A 26,537-nucleotide genomic window follows, 5' to 3' on the forward strand; every position below is an offset into this window, starting at 1 on the left:
ATGTGAAATGGCTAGCTAGTTAGCGGGGTGTGCACTAATAACGTTTCAATCGGTGACGTCACTCGCTCTGAGACTTGGAGTAGTTGTTCCCCTTGCTCTGCAAGGTTGTTGGAGCGATGGGTAACGATACTTCGAGGGTGGCTGTTGTCGTTGTGTTCCTGGTTCGAGCCCAGGTAGGGGCGAGGAGAGGGACAGAAGCTATACTGTTACACTGGCAATACTAAAGTGTCTATAAGAACATCCAATAGTCAAAGGTTAATGAAATACAAATGGTATAGAGAAATAGTCCTATAATTCCTATAATAACTACAACCTATAACTTCTTATCTGGGAATATTGAAGACTCATGTTAAAAGGAACCACCAGCTTTCATATGTTCTCATGTTCTGAGCAAGGAACTGAAACATTAGCTTTCTTACATGGCACATATTGCACTTTTACTTTCTTCTCCAACACTTTGTATTTGCATTATTTAAACCAAATAGAACATGTTTCATTATTTATTTGAGGCTAAATTGATTTTATTGATGTATTATATTAAGTTAAAATAAGTGTTCATTCAGTATTGTTGTAATTGTCATTATTACAAAAAAATATATTTTTATTATTATTTATTTATTTTAAAATCAGACGATTAATCAGTATGGGCTTTTTCTGTTCCTTCAATAATCGGTATCCGCGTTGAAAAATCATAATCGGTCGACCTCTACCCAAGACCCTTCAAAAGAGTCCTGAGACAAATTGGCACCAAGATACAACCCACACCCACCCACCCACCCACCCACCCACACACACACACACACACACGAGTTCAGCTAGAACAGAACAAACCCTTTTTGTGATGTAACTTTATCTTCAGCAAGATTCAATTTCTTCAGCCTCTTGTCCGTTTGCTAACTAACAACGTTCCCATGACTTCCTACAGCTCCAGAGCCCCACAGTGTCAGCTGAACTAGTGAACCAGAGTCAACAGACTCCGTACTCTGCTGTACCTGTGCTGTCACTGTGTGCTATGCGGGTTGGGATATGAGGGTCTGTACAGCACTGTGAAGGAATGTAAACTACGTGCCTGTCAGAACAGTGTGCCATGCCACACTATGTGAAGTTACATAACAAGGTAGGGTTTGTCCTGTTATCATAGCTGAACTCAAGTTACTCTGTGTATAGTGTATGCTGGTTGAAGATTACGGATCCATGACTATTTCAGCATGGCAGACAGGAAAGAATAACGGGACGCCATCACTCTGTATTAGACACAGTCAGTCTGTGCTGTTGTGCGTGTGTCTATTTCAGGGAATTTACCTATGAGTGTGTATAATGAGTACAGTATCTGAAGTTTGTATGTACAGTATGTGGTGTGCTTAGTGTACGATTGCTACTGTTCGTGTGTGTGTGTGTGTGTGTGTGTGTGTGTGTGTGTGTGTGTGTGTGTGTGTGTGTGTGTGTGTGTGTGTGTGTGAATAATCTGTCGGTCCGCTGCTGCTCAGACAATGCCACCCTCTAATTTCCAGATTACAAGCCAATGTCCCAACCCCCACAGGGCAACGCATGATGGGACAGTTTCCTCAGGGGGAGAGAGAGAGAGAGAGAAGAAAAAGATGGGACAAAGACAGAATGTGTAAGTGCACACACACACAGTGCCGGTCTGTGCATGGTACCGGGGTGGTGTTAATCAGACCCTGGGCTCCTTCCAAAAGGGCTGCTCCAGTTCCCACAATGCCCCTCTTCAGACAACGAAAGGGGGGCATTGGGCTCGTCTACAGAAACCCCACCACACCTCCCTCCAAACTCTTTTCAGGGGACAGAAAGTATATCCCTCAGAAGGCGTCCCATTCCCACCAGAACACACACCCATGTACATCAACTCTTGTCCAGAGCCATTCATATAAGATGACATCCAAACCAGATAACAATAGACTGGTATTGTACTGTTGGCCTACACACACACACACATTGATATAAATGGCTGATTTCTGTGTATGACCTCAACTCTCTCCATAGAACAGCAGGAAGGAAGCTGTGGCTCTGTCGCCATAGCAAGCCAAGGAAGTGTGCGTGTCTAACACACCTTGAAAGTACAGTCTATTAGTTGGCAGAGCAATACACCAGACACAAACAGCGAAGACCGCTGACACAGTACTAAAATACCATGACTAGTCAGCACATCAAACCACTAATCAACTACACTGAATGTCTTTTACAGTTGAGCCGTCTCCACCACAACTTCCTCAGTTTCACTTTCAAACTATTAATAGAGACACAACGGGATGATCCCCACCATACAAAACACACAAGCCCACCCCTCTTCCACATTCCTTCCATGGCTGACATAACTTCCATAATCAGCATGTGTGCATACGTGGTCTGTCCCTCCGCCTCCCCTCGCTAGTTGTGCTGATTCAGTCACCCATGTTCTAAAGCAGGCCTGGGAAAAAAGGCTAGTCAACAGTTGTCTCTCTCTCACACACACACACACACACACACATACACAACGTAGGTGGAGATAGCCAATAAGTCATTAGGGTTTAGGCATGCCCCCCCCCATCAAATGATCTCCTTTACACTTTAATGGTGTATTGTCAATACTTAGTCATGTATATTGTTTATAGTGCACATGGACTATGACAATGGGAAAATAGCAATGATAGAAGTAACACCTCTGTGTATTCCATCTTACAGAATGCTGTTCTCTGGTTCGTTCTACAGCTGTCTGAACATTCCTTTACCTCAGTTCTAAGACTCTTTAATATGTCTGTGTGGGAGTGAGGCCCACGCAGGCTGCAATAATTACACTCATTATCAAGCCTACAATTAGACTGTCCCGAAAAAAAATACATAATTGCTACGTGGCCCAAAATACACCCAATGACAAAGCACCATGTCCCGAAGACACATGGCATCAGATAAAGGGGGTCTTCATCAGCATCCACTCCTCCTCCTCCCTCTCTTCTCTGTCCTCCCTCTCTTGAATCAGGAACTGAGGGAAAGCATATGATTGCCTCTAATGATTATCTGATGTCACATTCCACACGTCCAGGCAAACAGTTTAACCCTTGGCTGACCAGACTGAGGGGAGAGGCAGAGGGCTGTGTGAGGTGGCCTGCCTTCCCGGTCCATCTCTTCCTCCACACATAATCCTACTAGTAGGAATAGGGACGTGCACCCCTCACAGGCACAGAGACACACACATGAACATCACACCAGGACTAAAGAGGAAGAAATTAATGGAAAATATATGTATATCTTGCTCTCTCGCCCACACACACACATATAAACACGCACTTGTTCATGCCTCAGTACGGTGTTAGCTATGTCTTCAGTGCTAGCTACAGTTCTGGCTGTGGGGCACAGTGTGTGCTGTAACTCTTGTCCCTAATCAATGAGCTTTCTCAAGACACAGTTACATAACACAAGATTAAGGCCTGATATGATAAGTGTGTGAGTGAGTGAGCGATACCTCATAAATTGGAATGGATAGAAATAGAGAAGGCGCCTGGTTCTGTTGTCAATGGCAACAGTGTGTTCTAACCTAGGATGATCTTCTGTAAGCCTGTCAGTGAGATACCCCCTCCCATAGCAGACAGGAACTTCATGAGCATACTGCGTACTTTAGCACATCTGCAGTGCGAATGTGCGCACTGCCACTGTGATCCTTTCTCTGTTAATTGTGATTCAGCCTGGATTCAAACCAGGGACTGTAGTGCCACCTCTTGCACTGAGATGCAGTACCTTAGACTGCTGCGCCACTCGGGAGCTCAATTCCTTTAAATTATTCGTACTTTTACTTTTAATACTTATGTATATGTTAAACCAAATAGTTTCAGACTTAATCTAGTAGTATTTTACTAGGTGACTCACTTTTACTTGAGTCATTTTCTATTAAGGTATCTTTACTTTTACTCAAGTATGACAATTGAGTACTTTTTCCATCACTGCTGGACCATCTCCTCTAATCTCTTCTACCTCAGACTTGGTCTGCTGTTTTGCATGTGAAGGCAGACAGACAGACATATGGATTGAACATTTGTCGGACAGACAGGGAGACACTGTGGGTATAGTAGGCAGAGGGTCCCGTGAAAAGAAGACTCACAGAGGAACCTTCCCAAAGACAGAGGGAGAGAGAGGATGGTACCGCCTTAGAGTCTGGTGTCAAAGGAGGAGAGAGGGGAGTTGACACACACACACACACAGAGAGAAAGACAAGAGAGAGACAAGGGAGAGACAAGGGAGAGACAAAAAGAGAGACATTTTAAAAAACAGAGCGAAAGAGAGAGGGGACTGGCAAAAGACTGTACAGCACGATATTCTTAGCAACTGCCATGAATATTCGACATGATCATATCTAATCAGACCTGAGAGGATGAGTGTGAGCCCTTTTATGAGTCATGACAGAGGAACTTCATGGAGCACCAGTACACCATCACGTCTGAATATAATCTGATTCTGTCTCTGTTATCCTTCCATGCACTTCACCTCCCAGCACTGAGACTGATCAATATCACGGCTATCTTGGCATGCTGTTATCAGCAGGGTTACACTGTAGCACTCTAGAGAGAGAGTTGGGACCGAAAAATGAGGGTTTGGGTCAGTATAATTAGCCTGTCCTGAGGGATTGGTTTCACACAGTTAGAACAACCTGCCTACATACCCCTGATCTGAGTCATTCTACCTGCAGGGAACTGCTAGGTCTAACCTGAGTGCATGTACACACATACCTCTGGCCAAGAACTAACTGACAACTACTAAGATTTGACACACATAGACACACCTATGATGGATGAAAAAACACTCGCTGGACACATGCAGTACTGGGGGGGGGCATGTTTCAGCCCAGGAACATGTTGGCTCCAGAAGCACAGTTAAGGGATGTTCCAGACAGACATGTATGCTACACCACCACTGGAAAAACACCACAGGGGTCAGAGGTCAAACGACACCGCTCCAATGAGACAAGCACCGGAGGACGAGTGTCATCGTAATCACACACACACACCTCTCAAAGTGTGGGTCTGCCGATAGGATAGGAAAGAGGGACATTTGGACAGAATATGTGGCATGGTTTCAGAGAGAAATCTGACTCTGAACTGATCCATTTCCATCATGATATTGTTTCCCTGAGAGGCAGTCACAGCCAATGGGTGCTACACTGAGATTATACTGTGCCAGGTATTACTGTGGTCTAAGGAACCAATTCCTCATCATCACTATTACACACTTACAGTAACCCTAGTTCAGACATCTATACGCTGTGAATTGTAGCTTATTGGCCTAACAACCTTACATTCATTGTTAACGTTGTACACAGTAGCCAATCAGTTTTACAGATGCACCTTTGACAAACGTACAATGTGTGACACCTGTTATGGACCGCAAGGCCTATAATACATTTGTATTTTAACGGTTCAGATGGGCTACAGCAAAACATAAAATTGACAAAAAACAAACGAAGCCAGTGTAACACTGAAAGTATTCCTTGTGTATAAAATGTGATGACATGCATCTAACTGGCATGGGTCAAGGCATTGACTATTTACACAATTTATACTATACTCAGCACTTTCAATATAACCTACTGTATGTAACGTTACAAGTGTCAGCTTTTCCTGGGTTATAGCCTGAAAGGTGTTGACAACATGGTGTTGAACATCAAATGGTGCGTAGCCTACAGGCTGAAAGCAAATAGACAACAATGGTATTGCCCATTGTAACCACTCACGAAGGTATATAAGCAACACATATAATTACGTTAATACAACTCATATTAGTAGGTGTCCTGGAGCTAGTCCTATTTTGACAAGCGAGCAAAATAGTTGTTCAACGCAACCAGACCCTTGTGGCGACGCAACATTGCCCACTGGCAACATTGTTTCTAGTTCTTTCAAAGCGACTTTGTTGTAGCCATTCTGATGGATAGTGTGCTTGTAAACCTACATGAAGCAACAACATTTGGCTACTTACCAGAAACGATGTACTTTGTTTCGATCTGACTTCCACACCTCGATAGGCGCTTCCTCGGAGGCCGGATGCCTGTTTTTCCACCCACCCGTAAAAAACAGTTCGTCTACGTCTTGCTTTTCTCTTGCTCACATTATTCCGTACAGAATGTTCTCACATGAACACCGTCTTCAAAATTCAAATGATAAACATTACAGACCAGATTCCGAAAGCTCACTTCTATGACGAGCTGGGAGTTTATGGGGAGTGAGAACGGATTGTGTCTGTGGATGAACCGGTAGGGGTGCGAGCTTTGGCTGCCCGCATTCTGACGCCTCCGCCTATGCTGCTGCTGACATGGAGAGAGAGGGGAGAAAGAAACTGAATGCGATTGGTGGCTGCCTCCCAGCAGCACCAATATGGCCCTTCCTTCATTCAATGAGTAGTTTTGTAGCGCCTCCTGCAGAAGGCCTACGACCTAGATAAATCACAGCCTACATTCCCTGATTACTAGGCCTATTAATCAGTGGTGCAAATGACTTACTAAAAATACTTTTAAGTATTACTTAAGTCGTTTTTTGAGGGTATCTGTACTTTACTTTACTATTTATATTTCTGGCAACTTTTACTTCACTACATTCCGAAAGAAAATAATGCACTTTTTACTCCATACATTTTCCCTGATACCCAAATCTATTCGTTATATTTTGAATGCTTAGCATGACAGTCAAATTGTCTGTTTTCACGTACATATCAAGAGAACATCCCTGGTCATCCTTATTGCCTCATCTGGCGGACCCACTAAACACACATGCTTCCTTTGTACATTATGTCTGAGTGTTGGTGTGCCCTTGGCTATCCATAAATTCAAAATACAAGAAAATTGTGCCATCTGGTTTGCTTAAGATACGTCATTTGAAATTATTTATACTTTTACTTTTGATACTTAAAAATAATTTAACTAAGGGAATTCATTCTCATTTTGAGTCTGTGTCTGTTGATCTCTGTCCCCTAATAGTTAATTCAGTTATAAGGCTATATCTGTTGATCTCTGTCCCCTAATAGTTTATTCAGTTATAAGGCTATATCTGTTGATCTCTGTCCCCTAATAGTTTATTCAGTTATAAGGCTATATCTGTTGATCTCTGTCCCCTAATAGTTTATTCAGTTATAAGGCTATATCTGTTGATCTCTGTCCCCTAATAGTTCATTCAGTTATAAGGCTATATCTGTTGATCTCTGTCCCCTAATAGTTTATTCAGTTATAAGGCTATATCTGTTGATCTCTGTCCCCTAATAGTTCATTCAGTTATAAGGCTATATCTGTTGATCTCTGTCCCCTAATAGTTAACCCAAATTGGTCTACACGGACATGTTCTGGCCTGGTTTAGATCTTATCTGTCGGAAAGATATCAGTTTGTCTCTGTGAATGGTTTGTCCTCAGACAAATCAACTGTAAATTTCGGTGTTCCTCAAGGTTCTGTTTTAGGACCACTATTGTTTTCACTATACATTTTACCTCTTGGGGATGTTATTCGAAAACATAATGTTAACTTTCACTGCTATGCGGATGACACACAGCTGTACATTTCAATGAAACATGGTGAAGCCCCAAAATTGCCCTCGCTAGAAGCATGTGTTTCAGACATAAGGAAGTGGATGGCTGCAAACTTTCTACTATTAAACTCGGACAAAACAGAGATGCTTGTTCTAGGTCCCAAGAAACAAAGAGATCTTCTGTTGAATCTGACAATTAATCTTAATGGTTGTACAGTCGTCTCAAATAAAACTGTGAAGGACCTCGGCGTTACTCTGGACCCTGATCTCTCTTTTGAAGAACATATCAAGACCATTTCGAGGACAGCTTTTTTCATCTACGTAATATTGCAAAAATCAGAAACTTTCTGTCCAAAAATGATGCAGAAAAATTAATCCATGCTTTTGTCACTTCTAGGTTAGACTACTGCAATGCTCTACTTTCCGGCTACCCGAATAAAGCACTAAATAAACTTCAGTTAGTGCTAAATACAGCTGCTAGAATCCTGACTAGAACCAAAAAATTTGATCATATTACTCCAGTGCTAGCCTCTCTACACTGACTTCCTGTCAAAGCAAGGGCTGATTTCAAGGTTTTACTGCTAACCTACAAAGCATTACATGGGCTTGCTCCTACCTATCTCTCTGATTTGGTCCTGCCGTACATACCTACACGTACGCTACGGTCACAAGACGCAGGCCTCCTAATTGTCCCTAGAATTTCTAAGCAAACAGCTGGAGGCAGGGCTTTCTCCTATAGAGCTCCATTTTTATGGAACGGTCTGCCTACCCATGACAGAGATGCAAACTCGGTCTCAACCTTTAAGTCTTTACTGAAGACTCATCTCTTCAGTGGGTCATATGATTGAGTGTAGTCTGGCCCAGGAGTGGGAAAGTGAACGGAAAGGCTCTGGAGCAACGAACCGCCCTTGCTGTCTCTGCCTGGCCAGTTCCCCTCTTTCCACTGGGATTCTCTGCCTCTAACCCTATTACAGGGGCTGAGTCACTGGCTTACTGGGGCTCTCTCATGCCGTCCCTGCAGGGGGTGCATCACCTGAGTGGGTTGATTCACTGTTGTGGTCATCCTGTCTGGGTTGGCGCCCCCCCCCTTGGGTTGTGCTGTGGCAGAGATCTTTGTGGGCTATACTCAGCCTTGTCTCAGGATGGTAAGTTGGTGGTTGAAGATATCCCTCTAGTGGTGTGGGGGCTGTGCTTTGGCAAAGTGGGTGGGGTTATATCCTTCCTGTTTGGCCCTGTCCGGTGGTGTCCTCGGATGGGGCCACAGTGTCTCCTGACCCCTCCTGTCTCAGCCTCCAGTATTTATGCTGCAGTAGTTTGTGTCGGGGGGCTAGGGTCAGTTTGTTATATCTGGAGTACTTCTCCTGTCCTATTCGGTGTCCTGTGTGAATCTAAGTGTGCGTTCTCTAATTCTCTCCTTCTTTCTTTCTCTCTCTCGGTGGACCTGAGCCCTAGGACCATGCCCCAGGACTACCTGACATGATGGCTCCTTGCTGTCCCCAGTCCACCTGGCCATGCTGCTGCTCCAGTTTCAACTGACCTGAGCCCTAGGACCATGCCCCAGGACTACCTGACATGATGACTCCTTGCTGTCCCCAGTCCACCTGGCCATGCTGCTGCTCCAGTTTCAACTGTTCTGCCTTACTATTATTTGACCATGCTGGTCATTTATGAACATTTGAACATCTTGGCCATGTTCTGTTATAATCTCAACCCGGCACAGCCAGAAGAGGACTGGCCACCCCACATAGCCTGGTTCCTCTCTAGGTTTCTTCCTAGGTTTTGGCCTTTCTAGGGAGTGCTTCTACACCTGCATTGCTTGCTGTTTGGGGTTTTAGGCTGGGTTTCTGTACAGCACTTTGAGATATCAGCTGATGTACGAAGGGCTATGTAAATAAAATTTGATTGATTGAATTTGATAATAGTTCATTCAGTTATAAGGCTATATCTGTTGATCTCTGTCCCCTAATAGTTTATTCAGTTACAAGGCTTTATATCTGTTGATCTCTGTCCCCTAATAGTTTATTCAGTTATAAGGCTATATCTGTTGATCTCTGTCCCCTAATAGTTCATTCAGTTATAAGGCTATATCTGTTGATCTCTGTCCCCTAATAGTTCATTCAGTTATAAGGCTATATCTGTTGATCTCTGTCCCCTAATAGTTCATTCAGTTATAAGGCTATATCTGTTGATCTCTGTCCCCTAATAGTTCATTCAGTTATAAGGCTATATCTGTTGATCTCTGTCCCCTAATAGTTCATTCAGTTATAAGGCTATATCTGTTGATCTCTGTCCCCTAATAGTTCATTCAGTTATAAGGCTATATCTGTTGATCTCTGTCCCCTAATAGTTTATTCAGTTATAAGGCTATATCTGTTGATCTCTGTCCCCTAATAGTTTATTCAGTTATAAGGCTATATCTGTTGATCTCTGTCCCCTAATAGTTTATTCAGTTATAAGGCTATATCTGTTGATCTCTGTCCCCTAATAGTTCATTCAGTTATAAGGCTATATCTGTTGATCTCTGTCCCCTAATAGTTTATTCAGTTATAAGGCTATATCTGTTGATCTCTGTCCCCTAATAGTTTATTCAGTTATAAGGCTATATATGTTGATCTCTGTCCCCTAATAGTTCATTCAGTTATAAGGCTATATCTGTTGATCTCTGTCCCCTAATAGTTCATTCAGTTATATATCTGTTGCATGTTTTGTACATTTGTCACAAAGATGCTCTGTTTTATTTTATTCTCTCATGTCTTGTGGGCTTATGCGGATGGTTGCCATCTGACGGGATTGAGGAGTGGTGTTTATTGTTTTGTGTCGAAATATGTGTTTGCTTGTTTGTTGTTGTTCACTATGACTGAAATGAGCTCTGAGGTCAGGTTGAAATGAGGGAAAGCTTCCATTCAATTAATAGTGTGTGTGTGTGTGTTTGGTTTTACTATCCTTGTGGGGACCAAAAGGGTTAGGGTTAGCATTAGGGTTATGGGTTAGGTTTAGGGGGTTTGCGGGTTAAGGTAAGGGTTAGGGTTATGGATGACGGTTTAGGGTGACGGTTAGGTGTAAGGGAAAATAGAATATTGAATGGGACCAAATTGTTTTTACCCCACAAGAAAACTAAAGTGCATGTGTGTGCGTGTGCGCACGCGCGTGTGTCAATGTCACTCTCGCTTGTGGACTTCGACCTAGTTGGAGAGTATGACAGCAGCAGCATACTGTAGCTCTACATAGCAGTGGGCATATGACTGTCTGCGCATCGAAGGGAATACAGAATAAAACATATTCTTGCAAAATGTCTCGAGCGGCAGACCGACTGAAAGTGGTCGTGAATCATCTAGATCGACCATCTTCTTTTGTTGTATCCTTTTCAAGTGTTTTACTGTAAATGTCGTGTGTTTCTCCATGGCTGCGCGGTGCTGGGATTTCTGACCGACTTTCAGGGACTGCGCGTCGGTACAGCTTCGCAGGACAGGCCGGGGCATGAGTAAATTATCCGGCCTTTTCAGAGCGAACTGAACATTGGGAGTTGAACTATAACATTGCAACATTTGTTTATTTTCTGTAAATGTGTTTATTTATCCATATAAGACTACACTATCTTATAGGCTATGTATGCGTAAACGGCGCGCGTGTAACTATTAGGCTATAGGTATTCACAATTTAATTTATTCTTATAATTAACGGTATGACATATTTTGCATAAATGTGTAATAGTTACAAATAACTATTTTGTTATAAGACATCATTCATGTATGGCCTTAATTCATTGCATAAAGCAAGCATCGACCTCTGGCCAAAACGTTACCTACTATCAACCACAAGCACTGAGGTAGGTCACACATCAATCTCCTATTTGGGCTGTTTTTGACTATGTCAATGGCCTTATATCAGGACAGTCTAAAAGTACAGGTACTGAGCCTTGCCCTACTTACTGTGCACATTACACAATGCTGAGATCCTCTCAGTAGTTCATTCAACTTTGTGTTACCGTCACTCTGTATCTAAACACATTGTAACATAGGCACAGAGTCTAATAAGTGTTTATTACACTGTCAGGCACAGAGTCTAATAAGTGTTTATCACACTGTCGGACACAGAGTCTAATAAGCGTTTATCACACTGTCAGGCACAGAGTCTAATAAGTGTTTATCACACTGTCAGACACAGAGTCTAATAAGTGTTTATCACACTGTCAGACACAGAGTCTAATAAGTGTTTATCACACTGTCAGACACAGAGTCTAATAAGCGTTTATCACACTGTCAGGCACAGAGTAATAAGTGTTTATCACACTGTCAGACACAGAGTCTAATAAGTGTTTATCACACTGTCAGACACAGAGTCTAATAAGTGTTTATCACACTGTCAGACACAGAGTCTAATAAGTGTTTATCACACTGTCAGGCACAGAGTCTAATACGTGTTTATCACACTGTCAGACACAGAGTCTAATAAGTGTTTATCACACTGTCAGACACAGAGTCTAATAAGCGTTTATCACACTGTCAGGCACAGAGTAATAAGTGTTTATCACACTGTCAGACACAGAGTCTAATAAGTGTTTATCACACTGTCAGACACAGAGTCTAATAAGTGTTTATCACACTGTCAGACACAGAGTCTAATAAGTGTTTATCACACTGTCAGGCACAGAGTCTAATACGTGTTTATCACACTGTCAGACACAGAGTCTAATAAGTGTTTATCACACTGTCAGGCACAGAGTCTAATAAGTGTTTATCACACTGTCAGGCACAGAGTCTAATAAGTGTTTATCACACTGTCAGACACAGAGTCTAATAAGCGTTTATCACACTGTCAGGCACAGAGTCTAATAAGTGTTTATCACACTGTCAGACACAGAGTCTAATAAGTGTTTATCACACTGTCAGGCACAGAGTCTAATAAGCGTTTATCACACTGTCAGACACAGAGTCTAATAAGTGTTTATCACACTGTCAGACACAGAGTCTAATAAGCGTTTATCACACTGTCAGGCACAGAGTAATAAGTGTTTATCACACTGTCAGACACAGAGTCTAATAAGTGTTTATCACACTGTCAGACACAGAGTCTAATAAGTGTTTATCACACTGTCAGACACAGAGTCTAATAAGTGTTTATCACACTGTCAGGCACAGAGTCTAATACGTGTTTATCACACTGTCAGACACAGAGTCTAATAAGTGTTTATCACACTGTCAGGCACAGAGTCTAATAAGTGTTTATCACACTGTCAGGCACAGAGTCTAATAAGTGTTTATCACACTGTCAGACACAGAGTCTAATAAGCGTTTATCACACTGTCAGGCACAGAGTCTAATAAGCGTTTATCACACTGTCAGACACAGAGTCTAATAAGTGTTTATCACACTGTCAGGCACAGAGTCTAATAAGTGTTTATCACACTGTCAGACACAGAGTCTAATAAGTGTTTATCACACTGTCAGGCACAGAGTCTAATAAGCGTTTATCACACTGTCAGACACAGAGTCTAATAAGTGTTTATCACACTGTCAGGCACAGAGTCGAATAAGTGTTTATCACACTGTCAGGCACAGAGTCTAATAAGTGTTTATCACACTGTCAGACACAGAGTCTAATAAGTGTTTATCACACTGTCAGACACAGAGTCTAATAAGTGTTTATCACACTGTCAGGCACAGAGTCTAATAAGTGTTTATCACACTGTCAGGCACAGAGCCTAATAAGTGTTTATCACACTGTTATTCACTTGCTGTATCCAGGTATTCCTTTGACAATGATCTGCTGAGCACTGAGCAGAGAATCTCCTATGAGGAGGATGGGTTCCTCCTTATCAAGGGCCTGGTGTCTGTGGAGGACATTGACAGATTCAGGTAAGACCACAACACCATGAGCGAGACAACAGAAAGGTCTCAGATGTTACTGAAAGGATAACACTAGATAAACAAAAAACAGGCGTCTAACGTAAGAATGCGCCACGATGAAAGTACAAAAGAGACCACAGAAGAGAAGAATGCCTGAAGATCACTTGACTTGACTGTCTCCACCAGCGCTTCAATATGTCCCCTGTCTTTGACCCCACATGCAGCATGGTTCACCAGTAGAACACTAGAACACTGCTCTTCTGTACCAGAGACACATGGCTTTAACAGCTGGGATTAATTAGTGATGCTACACTGAACAAGGACTGTTGTGTGTGTGTGTGTGTGTGTGTGTGTGTGTGTGTGTGTGTGTGTGTGTGTGTGTGTGTGTGTGTGTGTGTGTGTGTGTGTGTGTGTGTGTGTGTGTGTGTGTGTGTGTGTGTGTGTGTGTGTGTGTGTGTGTGTGGCAGGGTGGCGTTTGAGCGGATATGCCGTCGGGAGGTGCAGGTCCCGGGACTGGTGGTGATGAGGGACGTGTCCATCGCCAAGTCAGAGTTCGTCCCTAACCAGAAGGCCATCTCCAAGCTGCAGGACTTCCAGGAAGAGCCTGAGTTATTCCGCTACTGTGGCCTGCCTCAGGTACACACACTGCATGGACACACACACACGGACCCACGCAGGTGGACTGCATCAAGATCTCATAGTTTCCCATCGAAATTCGACGTTTTTTGGATGAACATCTATTTTTGCTAGAGCGTTGGGAACTGCCGTAACGCAGTGGTCTGGGCAGAGCGCTTCGTCTCCGAGCATCACGAGTTCCTGCCAGGCAATCGTTTTTATTTCATTTTTTTGGTGAGCGCTTAGGAAGGCATAGATATCCAAGTTCTCAGGACCTTTTCAAACGTCCGAAATCAAAGTCTATTTCTAGTGATCAGGCTGACACGGACGCATTCATGCACACACACACGCACACACTCTCAAGCGCACACATAAACTCAGAACACACACGTTCTTCTTACAGTCTTTCCTTTTTTTCTTATTTTTTTCCACATCTAGTTTTTATTATTTCACTTGTCTTTGTCTTTCTCAGATCCTGAATTATGTGGAGTGTTTCACTGGTCCCAACATCATGGCCATGCACACCATGCTGATCAACAAGCCCCCAGACACAGGTACAAAACAGTGTGACCCATATCTAACCTCTAACCCCTGACCATCAAATCAAATCAAATCAAATTTATTTATATAGCCCTTCGTACATCAGCTGATATCTCAAAGTGCTGTACAGAAACCCAGCCTAAAACCCCAAACAGCAAACAATGCAGGTGTAAAAGCACGGTGGCTAGGAAAAACTCCCTAGAAAGGCCAAAACCTAGGAAGAAACCTAGAGAGGAACCGGGCTATGTGGGGTGGCCAGTCCTCTTCTGGCTGTGCCGGGTAGAGATTATAACAGAACATGACCAAGATGTTCAAATGTTCATAACCTCTAACACTGACCCTTATCCAAAAAGACACACATAGACACACCTTCTAGAGCAGGGATGGGCAATTCCAGTCCTCGAGGGCCTGACTGGTGTCACAGTTCTGCCCCAGCTAACACACCTGACTCCAATCACCTATTCATGATCTTCAGTTTAGAATGAATTTTGATGAATCAGCTGTGTTTGCTAGGGATGGAGAAAGTGTGACACCAATCAGGGCCTCGAGGACTGGAGTTGCCCACCCCTGTTCTAGAGAGTGAAAACAGAGAGCCTGTCCATGCAATGTATGTTTATTTGTGTGTGTGATCTATCTCAGGTAATAAGACATCTCGCCACCCCATGCACCAGGACCTGCATTATTTTCCATTCCGTCCGGCGGACCGTATTGTCTGTTCCTGGACCGCCATGGAGAATATTCACCGCCAGAACGGCTGTCTGGTGGTCCTTCCTGGTTCTCACCACGGCACCCTCAAAGAACATGACTACCCAGAGTGGGAGGTGATACACACACACACCTGCATCCTCAACAAGCACGGCTACCCCCACTAGATCTTGTGACATCTCTTCCCTTTCCTCTTCCTCAGGGCGGGGTCAATAAGATGTACCACGGTGTCCGTGACCATGACCCCAATCATCCCAGGGTGCACCTGGAGATGGAGAAAGGAGACACAGTGTTCTTCCACCCTCTATTGATCCATGGATCTGGAATGAACCAGACGCAGGGCTTCCGCAAGGTATCACACTCAACACTGAAAAACACTCTGGAAGCCATAGATACCGAACCATTCTAGGATCCCGAAATCATGGAAGTGTGTGTGTGTGTGTGTGTGTGTGTGTGTGTGTGTGTGTGTGTGTGTGTGTGTGTGTGTGTGTGTGTGTGTGTGTGTGTGTGTGTGTGTGTGTGTGTGTGTGTGTGTGTGTGTGTGTGTGTGTGTGTGTGTGTGTGTAGGCCATCTCCTGCCACTATGCCAGTGCTGACTGCTATTACATTGACGTGAGGGGAACCACCCAGGAGAACATAGGCCAGGAGGTGAAAGAGATCGCAGCAAGGAAATATGCTGCTAATGACGTCACATTTGAGGTACATCACATCTCTGCAGGAGTGATACAGTATACATCAAACACATTGTTAATAAACTGTGGGTAACGGTGTGTTGTGTGTAACACTGTCTGTTTTGTGTGTGGTATAGGATACCTGGGCTGTAAGGGGCCGTCTGGTGCAAGGAGATAGGACCAATCTGTGAGAGAGCCCGCCCACCACAGTGTGACGGTCACTCACCACTAACAACCTGCCAATCAAAAGAGATTGAAAAAGTTGGCTAATCCATCAGCCAATAAGCTGAGACTCATTGACGGGAGTAATTTATTCGTTGGGCAAGAGTGAGTGTCCAAGAGTCCAGTCAGGGCTGTTTGCCGGGTTTGTTTAACATATTTGATTTGATTTTGATTTGATTCTATTTGGATCTCTTTTAGTCCCCATTTCGACTAATCTTCCAAGAGTCCTTAAACATTAAAATACAATTTTTAATACAAACATATTTTCACATATAACACACTATTACAAACATACATAATATACTAACATAATGACCAATAAATACTCAATCTAAAAAATCTTGATTCTTCATCTACTATAGTCCCACAACATTTCTATGTATTATATTTAAATCATTTTAAAATAATGTTTAAATTTATATATTGAAAGGTTTCTGGTTTGCTCAGTTAATTTATTCAATTTCTTTATTGCTCTAAATCGAAATGATATTTTGTGGTGGACAATCTATTCCTAGTATTTACAGAATGTCTGTCTCTTACCAACTGAATACCGTTGTGAATAGAACTTGGTCGTTTTAAATTATGTATATTATGAAATAACATGCTTAGGCAATAACATGCTTAAAAATAAGCATGTTTTTTTTCAATTACCTTGTCGATTGATGAACAACCAAGAGCATTGCGCATGACTGCAACAGAAGAACCATATCTCCACCTTAAAACAATTCTTGCTGCTTTGTTCTGTGCATTCTGCAGCCTCCTAACTTCACTTGATGATGCATTTCCCCAGACCACAGAACAGTAGTTCACCTGACTCTCAATTAATGCTTGTGTTTTTTGCTGAATAATTTTTCCTGGTAAATATTTAGCTATCCTTCTGATTATGCATGCTGTTTTAATGTTGTTGTTTTTTACATAGATTAGTTATTTGAGACGACTATGATAAGCAGTTGTCTAGCTGCACTCCCAATAGTTTGGTTTCTGCCACTCCTCCCATACTTAATTGTATCCCATGCTGTTTTGGCCTTTTCCTATAACTTTGGTTTTCCTGGTGTTTAAAACAAGTTTTTTTGGGCAAACCCACTCTCTGATATTCCCCAAATCTCCTTGTAAAGCTTGCTGCAAATTGTAGTATCATCTGAAAATATAGTAGCTTGAGTTTCAGCTAAGGCATAGGGAAGGTCGTTGGTATATATTAAATAAAGAAGTGGCCCAAGGCAGCAGCCCTGCGGTATTCCACAGTTTAACACATGAGGGGAAGAAAATGAACCATTGATATAGGTGGACTGTTTCCTGTCAGTTAGATATGACTGTATATTATATATAATATATATTAAACTAAAGGGATGTTTATTGCACAGTTAAGCATTGGTTGAAGTGATCATCTTCTGCCTGACAATAAAGCACTTACTGTGTGGTGGACTGGAGTGAGAGGAGCAGGGGTAGAATGTGTGTGAGAGAGAGAGAGAGAGAGAGCGTGATAGACTAGGAGAAAGAGAGTGTGTACGAGAGCTGAGTGGATGAAGGTGAATAGGAGGCTATTTCTGTTATGAATATGAGCGTGTTTTAGTACACTTTGGAAACCAGGTACTCAGGGTGTCGCTTTGTAGACCAGTCCACCATGAAATACCAGTAACCTTGATGCCTTAATATAACAGAATCCTAGGTGTATTTGACATCACCGCCTTAACAATCAAATCTAGGCTGCTTTTAAAGAGTTTGTAATGAGTACTTTGTTTGTAAATTAGTTTATGTGATTTCCTTTCATTATTGTCAATGTAACTGACAATAAACGGGACTCAGAATCAATTACTTTATTCTCTTTATCATCTGTTCCTTAGAGTTCTAGTGAGGATGGTGAGATTCTAATGAGGAGGGTGAGATACTCTCTTGGTTTCCTCACTCCTTTGTGCCACATCCCAGACACACACACACACAAACACACACACCACCTCAGAGACCATTCTTGATCCCCTAAATCTGACGTGTTTAACCTAAACCTTCCCCCTCGACCCAATATGCTTTCCAGACACACTCCCAGCCAGCTCCTCCCCCCAGCCCCAGGCCTCATGAATATTCAGTAGCTAAAGCTCTGTGAAATCTCCATCACCGTGGAGACACGTACAATCCCAGTGTCCCGCCTTGTTCCAGATCCAGATATAGTGTTGGGGGGAGGTAGAGCTCTTAGAATGGTGTGGGGGAGGGGGGGATCAGGGACAAGGGGATGAGACAATAAGGACAATTTAAAGACAGAGAAAGAGCATTACAATTAAGATGAATAGTGTCCACCTCCAATTTCCATAAACAGCACCAGTCTGGATACCTGGCAAGTGATATGTAAATCTTATGTGTGAAGGAAGGAGAGTTCCTGTGTGTGAGGAAGTGTTTGCCCTGTGTTTTCAAATAGAGGCTGAGATGTTTCCTGACTTGGGCTGATGCCTCTCCTGTGGAACCAAAGAAACCACCTGAGGGCTGCGCGCGCGTGTGTGTGTGTGTGTGTGTGCCGTGCAACGAGCGTCTGTGTGTCATGGAAAGGAGAACAACCATTCCATTCACAGTAAAGCCCTTAAGTCTACCAGTTAATCAGACATACACTATACATGAAATCCTACCAACCCTACACATGTAATTCAGTGTCAAAATCGAGACCCATAAACCTGATACTCATGATCACACACACACACACACACACACACACACACACACACACACACACACAGGTCTCTTAGCCACTCATTCACTCAGAAAAACAAAAGCCAAGGACAGACTCCTCTGCTCAGTTTCCTACTTCAGTCTTAACAAAGGCTTCTCTTCTTGATTTTTCCAAAACATAGACACCTGCATGTGTTAATGTAAATGCATAAACAGTCCTCAAGGTGGCGTCCTTGGGTTACTGCATTATAGTAAACTGCATGATGTCTTTTGCAGTTTATGTGGAGGTGGTCTGGCTGTTTGTCATAATTGTGGCTACATAGATACTGAATGTAGATTCCTTTTAGAGGAAATAAGAAAAAAGCTGAACTTCACCTTGAAGCTTGAATGTTATTCAGCTCTCAGGGCCCTCAGATCCTCAAAAGGTTATACAGCTGCACCATTGAGAGCATCTTGACTGGCTCCATCACCACTTGCCCATATGGAAAAGAAATAGAATCATTTAACGAGATACTTATATGTTCTAGTCAGTAATACACAATCAAGACTCATAGAATATTCTTGTAATATCTGATTTACAGTGGGGCAAAAAAGTATTTAGTCAGCCACCAATTGTGCAAGTTCTCCCACTTAAAAAGATGAGAGAGGCCTGTAATTTTCATCATAGGTACACTTCAACTGTGACAGATAAAATGAGAAAAAAATCCAGAAAATCACATGGTAGGATTTTTAATGAATTTATTTGCAAATTATGGTGGAAAATAAGTATTTGGTGGGATTAACAACAAGTGTATCTTTAAAATAATGTAAAATAGTTCTATGTTTGAGGAATTTTAATGATGAGATTTCTGTTGTTTTGAATTTGGCGCCCTGCACTTTCACTGGCTGTTGTCATATCGAGAATAAGTTTTAAGGTGCCACCAACCTCCTGTGGAGGGTATAGCACATTGTTTGTAACTTATGGGAGCTGTGCCCATCGGGGCAATGAACAGTACTGAGATCATCCATACCAGAGAGGTGAATGGGCTCTGCTGCTTTGCATATGCCCAGGCCTGGCAAGGCTTGCATGCATCAACACAAAACACACACACCTGCTTCTCCTCAGGGGGAAAACATATGCATCCACACACACAATACAACAGAGGGACACACACAGCAAGTTAACACACAGACAAACACATTTTAATCCCCATCTCCTTATTAAGAGTCTCCTGGTCAACAAGTCTTCTAAGCAGCGAAAACATCAGAGTTGAAAACGCGAAACACACACTACATCTTCACGCCTACAAACTGACGGATAGAAAAGCATCTTTGACATCTCCAGCGAGACCCTGGTCACTGATTGGACAGTGATGAAATAAGTGTCCTCATTGGCCTGAACTGACCTCACTGACCTTAAATCAGTGACACCCTTATGATCTGTGAGGTGTAATGAAAGTCAATCTCTGCCTCTGCTCCTTCTCACTCGCTCTCTCCTTCTCCTATACGTCCCTTACTCTCATCCTTCTCTCTCTCTCCTTCATCCTTCTTTTCTGCATGACATCAACCCAGCAATAAAAGAAACGTCCTCTCACTGTTAACTGCGTTTATTTTCAGCAAACTTAACATGTGTAAATATTTGTATGAACATAAGATTCAACAACTGAGACATAAACTGAACAAGTTCCACAGACATGTGACTAACAGAAATGGAATAATGTGTCCTTGAACAAAGGCGACACCAGCTGCATTAGGTACTGCAGTGCATCTCCTCCTCATGGACTGCACCAGATTTACCAGTTTTTGCTGTGAGAGGTTAACCCACTCTTCCACCAAGGCACCTGCAAGTTCCCGGATATTTCTGGGGGGAATGGCTCTAGCCCTCATCCTCTGATACAACAGGTCCCAGACGTGCTCAATGGGATTGAGATCCGGGCTTTTCGCTGGCCATAGCAGAACACTGAAATTCCTGCCTTGCATGAAATCACGCACAGAACGAGTAGTATGTCTGGTGGCATTGTCATGCTGGAGGGTCATGTCAGGATGAGCCTGAAGGAAGGGTACCACATGAGGGAGGAGGATGTCTTCCCTGTAATGCACAGCGTTGAGATTGCCTGCAATGACAACAAGCTTAGTCAGATGATGCTGTGACACACCGCCCCAGACCATGATGGACACTCAACCTCCAAATCGATCCCTCTCCAGAGTACAGGCCTCGGTGTAACGCTCATTCCTTCGACGATAAACGTGAATCCGACCATCACCCCATGTAAAACAAAACCGCGACCTGTCAGAGAAGAGCACTTTTTGCCAGTTCTGTCTGGTCCAGCGAAGGTGGGTTTGTGCCCATAGGCGACATTGTTGCCGGTGATGTCTGGTGAGGACCTGCCTTACAACAGGCCTACAAGCCCTCAGTCCAGCCTCTCTCAGCCTATTGCGGAGAGTCTGAGCAGTGATGGAGGGATTGTGCGTTCCTGGTGTAACTCGGGCAGTTATTGTTGCCATCCTGTACCTGTTCCGCAGGGGTGATGTTCGGATGTTCTGATCCTGTGCAGGTGTTGTTACACTTGGTCTGCCACTGCGAGGACAATCAGCTGTCCATCCTGTCTCCCTGTAGCGCTGTCTTAGGCGTCTCACAGTACAGACATTGCAATTTATTGTCCTGGCCACATCTGCCAAATCTGTCCTCATGCCTCCTTGCAGCAGGCCTAAGGCACGTTCACGCGAATGAGCAGGGACCCTGGGCATCTTTCTTTTGAGAAAGGACTCTTTGATGTCCTAAGTTTATATAAGTGTGACCTTAATTGCCTACCGTCTGTAAGCTGTTAGTGTCTTAACGACCGTTCCACAGGTGCATGTTCATTAAATGTTTATGGTTCATTGAACATGCATGGGAAACAGTGTTTAAACCCTTTCCAATGAAGTTATTTGGATTTTTACTAATTATCTTTGAAAGACAGGGTCCTGAAAAAGGGATGTTTCTTTTTTTGTGTTTATTTGAGTTTATTTTGGTTAGCAGTTTAAAATTGTCTCCCTAGTCATAGACTGTTCTTTTTTCTACCACACGGCAAGCGGTACCAGAGCACCAAGTCTAGGTCCAAGAGGCTTCTAAACAGCTTCTATCCCCAAGCCATAAGACTCCTGAACACCTAATCAAATGGCTACCCAGACTATTTGCACCCCCCCATCCCATCCTCTCCCCCTCATTTACACCACTGCTACTCTGTTATTATCATCTATGCATAGTCACTTTAATAACTCTACCTTCAGGTACATATTACCTCAACTAACCGGTGCCCACACACATTGACTCTGTACCGGTACCCCCCTGTAAATAGTCTCTGGAGATTTTTCTTGTGTGTTCTTAAGTGTCTCTCCTCAGTTTCGACAACAGATTCTGTCTCAGGTTATATGTCATGGCCCCCTCCTCACCCCTCCTCAAGGCAAATGAAATTCCAGCTGTCCCCCTTCCCCAAAACTCCCTCTCTTTCTTTTTCTCTTCACACCCACTCTCTCCATCCCTCCCCTCTCCCTCCCTCGCATCTCCCTCCCTCGCATCTCCCTCCCTCCCCTATCCATCCCTCCCCTCTCCCTCCCTCCCTTCTCCATCCCTCCCCTCTCCCTCCCTCCCTCCCTCCCTCCCTCCCTCCCTCCCTCCCTCCCTCCCTCGCCTCTCTCAGTTCATAACTTGACTGTTCGCAGCGCTGTTTCACTGTATTCTTCATCATGTCCTGGACTCATCTGGTCTTTCTCTCTCTGCTCGCCACCCTCCTCATCCTCACACGTAAGTACCCCAATAGGGGGTTGACATGCGGGAGGGGGGTGTCAAGGTAGGGTGTGGGAGAGGAGGTGGAGGGTCACATTTTAAAAACTTTTTTATGGTGTAGGTTTGATGTTTATGGTGAGACCTTTTCTGAAAGGTGCTTGTGCAGAACGTCTAGAAAGAGGCCTTGCTGATCAGCTCAAGTGTAAAATTGTCAAAAACCTCTGTCTCTCTTTCCCAGTCTCCCCCGGGGTGCGGAGTGCATCGGTGAGAGATGGAAGAGAGGGAAAAGCTGCAGAGCCCAAAGGTGAGTGTCATATGTTCCATTCCCCCTCCCCAACCTGAGTGACCCCAATGACCCTCTTTGACCCTTCCCTGCTACCGTCTGCCCCCAGGGTCAGCGCGGAGAGTCTTCATGCCCGATGCGGATGGAGCAAACTTCTTCAAAAAGCGTAGTCGGCGCTCTGGCAAATATGAGGCGGAGGTCCTCGGTGAGGCTGTTTACCATCACTATGGGGCGTTACCATGGAGCCAGGGCAGGGGCAGGACAGGGGGCATGCGGGTTGATGATGGTAGTGTTTGCATGTGGTTGAAGTTGCTGGTGCCATTATGGACAGTTTGTTTTGGGAGGTTTACAGCACTCTGTAGAGACTGCTGGTGTGTGTGTACTCAAAGTCTATTCATTTTATGGTCTGTGGATTAAAATGTTGGGTGGTGTGGTTTGAGGTCATGGCTGTGAACTCGGAGGGCAGACTGAAGACTGAGGACTGAACACACACACACACACACACACACACACACACACACACACACACACACACACACACACACACACACACACACACACACACACACACACACACACACACACACACACACACACACACACACACACACACACACACACAGGCTGGAGGCAGCAAAAGGAGTCACAGGGTAGTATGGAGCAGCCTCTTTCCCTCTCTCTCTCTCTGTCCCTCTCAGCCAGTCCCAGAGACAGATAGGCTGTCGTCTGCTCCAGCTCCAGTCAGTGCACCTCTCTGGGCCACTGCTCAGAGAAAACAAGCCCACATTCCTGGAAAGCGTTAGTTACAAAATACTGTTTATATCGCCTGCCAGCCAGTCACCAAGGAGCTGGGTGTGCACGAGAGAGAAGGGAGAGAAGTGTGTGTGTGCGTGTGCATGAGGGTATGTGTGAATGTGTGTGTATGTGTGTATACGACTTTGTTGTGACCGTGTTAGTGGAGTGATGCGCAGGTAGCAGGGAAGGCACTGCAGGAGCTGAGACAGGAATGTGTGGACCAATTAACCATTCTAGTGCAGAGAGAGAGAGACAACAAGAGGAAATGAGAGAGAGAAAAGAAAGAGAAGAAACCTGAGGAGGATAATGGAGAGGTGTGTTACCTTGGTCATTGGGTTACAGTAAGACACGTGAGCAGGTCTGCAGCCACGATGACAGAGAGATTTGCGACCTGTTTGCCACAAGAAAAGGGCAACCGGTAAATACAACCAATATTTATTTATTTTTCCTTTTGTACTTTAACTATTTCCACATCATTATAACACTGTACATGGCCACAATATGACATGTGAAATGTTTCTATCCTTTAGAAAATTGTGATTGTAATGTTTATTGTTAATTTTTTATTGATTATTTCACTTGCTCTGGCAATGTAAATATACGTTTCCCATGCCAATAGGGAGAGATAGTGAACCCAACCAGTAAGTCTAGTACCTGAGAAAGTTTCCATTCCGCAAAGCCTCATTCCACCAGACCGTTTTGTAAGAAAACAATCTACTAGTCAGTGTGTGTGTTGTTGTTGTGTGTGTGTGTACTCCAAAATATTGTGATGTCACCTTAAAACTTATGTGAGTACCCCAATGAGGGCTAGTGTTCAATGTATACAGTACCGGCCTGTGTGTGTGTGTGTGTGTGTATATAAAGCAACAGGTATAGTATCTCTCCCAAAAACTGTCTGATAGAGTTGGACTGCCTGCAGTGTGTGGCGTGAGGAACGTGTGAGGTGAGGACAGGTTGGAAGTTTGGCGCCAAACATCTTTGAGGTTCATGACGTAACTAAGACAACACCTCTCACTCTACCTTAGTGACCCTAACACCTTCTTCCATCTCTCCTTCTTTCCCCCTCCTCCCTCCCTCCGTAGCCGAGCAGAGGGTAAGGCTGTCAGCTGATGAGAGGAGGAGGGAGTACTATGACGAACGAGTTTGAGAACTACGTGGAAGAGGAGCGCGATGGTAAGACCGACTAACTCTGTTCCAAAGATGAGGTTTAAAACCGTAAGTGCCCATTTGGTTCAACTCAGACCCTTTATACCTCTTAGTGGTAAACGGCACATCTTGATTTATCTGCAGTAATCACAGAGTCTAATCACAGTTTTCCCAGTGTGCTGCACTGAACACGTTGACCACACGTCTGTATAGGGATGTGTTGGGTTTGTGGTAGTTCTTGTTCCTATTACGTTTCTGGGAAGTGTTTTCTCCCACATAAGTAAACCGAAGTGTTTCACATGAAGGACAGAAATACACGTTCTTAGTCCTCCGAGTTCTACACTCTGCAGGTTGGCACAAACAAAAAACCCTCAACCCTCTTTCCCTTCTCCTCCTCTCTCCATCCACAGAGCAGGATGAGAGGACACGGGAGAAGACAGAGCAGTGGCGTGAGTTCCACTATGATGGACTCTACCCCGTTGTCCCCGCGGTTGGTGAGCATGCTGGTCCTTCTGTAGCAAAGTTGGTAGAGCATGGCGCTCGTAACGCCAGGGTAGTGGGTTCGATTCCCGGGACCACCCATACGTAGAATGTATGCACACATGACTGTAAGTCGCTTTGGATAAAAGCGTCTGCTAAATGGCATATATATATATATATATGCTCCATAGGCCAAGGTGATCCGAACATGGTGCACCAGCCTGTGATTGGCAGGACCCTGTGCCACTTAAGACACCTAGCCTATCAGACGGACATAACAAGAGCATGGGAGGTGGCCAAAACATCACTCACCTAGGAGTAAAAAGGTTGACATACAAAACTATTAAACTCAATCATTTAAAATGGTAGTATTATGTAGATAAAACACAGTTTTGCAACATTTATATTCAAAACTATTAAAGACTGGCAGGTCAAGTTTGAAAAAGGAGGCTGTCGTGATTGTATGCTTTTCTCTGTGTTTGTTCACATCTGTCTGTGTATCAAACTGTACGGTCTTTTCTGTATTGTAACCCAACTGCAATCGCAAATATGAAACCTGTAACTGTAATTCAGAACCACAGGCACCAATAAAATGTACTGCTGTGAAAAAAATATATGGCTAAATCAGGGGGTGAATTCTTAAGCACCTAGATTCATAACCTGAATGAAATGTGTGAGTGAGAGAAAGAGTGAAAAAAATATATATATATATATGCCATTTAGCAGACGCTTTTATCCAAAGCATGTGTGCATACATTCTACGTATGGGTGGTCCCGGGGATCGAACCCACTACCCTGGCGTTACAAGCGCCATGCTCTACCAACTGAGCTACAGAAGGACCAAGAAAAGAAAGAAAAGAGAGAGGGGAAGCTGAAGAAGGGATGATAAAATGAAAGTGTGCGAGTGAGTGCTGGGGAACCCATCAGACTGAGACTAATGCCGTGACTCCATGCGAGACTACCAATGTTCCACAGCTGCAACTTTAGACAGCACTGGGCCGAGAGCAGAGGACAGACAGAGAGGGACTATAAGGACACTGACAGACAGGTCTCTAACTCAGGAGTTGAACTATAGTGCCTGTTTGTTCCTATATTTGAGCCATAACCTGGTCACATGGTGTGGTTGATAGATGAAGTGTTCTATACAACCTGCTTAGACCAATACAACTGACTGTTAATCACTTTGAGGAGGCAGGCTATCACGTCAAGCTGTATTCAATCACATTTGGGAGAAGCAAAACAGTGAGCTAGTTCCCTTGTTCAGACCTACTTGATCTTCTCTTTATCCAGCTCCTGTTACTATTTTTTGGGTGTCTCCAAAACCCCCTCAGACTAAGGACAAAATA

General features: G+C 43.8%; 2 protein-coding genes and 1 pseudogene across 3 annotated transcripts in view; 2 read left to right on the plus strand and 1 right to left on the minus strand.

Annotated features, from left to right (window-relative positions):
- The window catches only part of LOC118366275 (cyclin-dependent kinase 17), a 41,306-nt gene extending 34,961 nt beyond the window's left edge, over window positions 1-6,345 (minus strand). For both annotated transcript variants that reach the window (XR_008089057.1, XM_052492095.1), the window contains exon 1: window positions 5,959-6,345. The gene's annotated coding sequence lies outside the window, so the exon portion shown is untranslated. The remainder of the gene's footprint in view (window positions 1-5,958) is intronic.
- A 4,319-nt stretch (window positions 6,346-10,664) lies between these two features.
- On the plus strand, window positions 10,665-17,899 carry LOC118366278 (phytanoyl-CoA dioxygenase, peroxisomal-like). Its single transcript, XM_052492096.1, has 9 exons — window positions 10,665-10,846; window positions 11,265-11,317; window positions 13,236-13,346; window positions 13,805-13,973; window positions 14,425-14,506; window positions 15,132-15,313; window positions 15,400-15,549; window positions 15,765-15,896; window positions 16,006-17,899. The coding sequence occupies exons 1-9, from the start codon at window positions 10,730-10,732 to the stop codon at window positions 16,057-16,059; spliced, it is 1,050 nt and encodes a 349-aa protein (XP_052348056.1). The 5' UTR covers window positions 10,665-10,729; the 3' UTR covers window positions 16,060-17,899.
- A 4,548-nt stretch (window positions 17,900-22,447) lies between these two features.
- LOC127914566 (unique cartilage matrix-associated protein-like) lies at window positions 22,448-26,527 on the plus strand (annotated as a pseudogene).
- The last annotated feature ends 10 nt before the right edge of the window (window positions 26,528-26,537 follow it).

This window comes from Oncorhynchus keta, chromosome 33, assembly GCF_023373465.1.
Source record: "Oncorhynchus keta strain PuntledgeMale-10-30-2019 chromosome 33, Oket_V2, whole genome shotgun sequence".
NCBI lineage: Eukaryota > Metazoa > Chordata > Actinopteri > Salmoniformes > Salmonidae > Oncorhynchus > Oncorhynchus keta.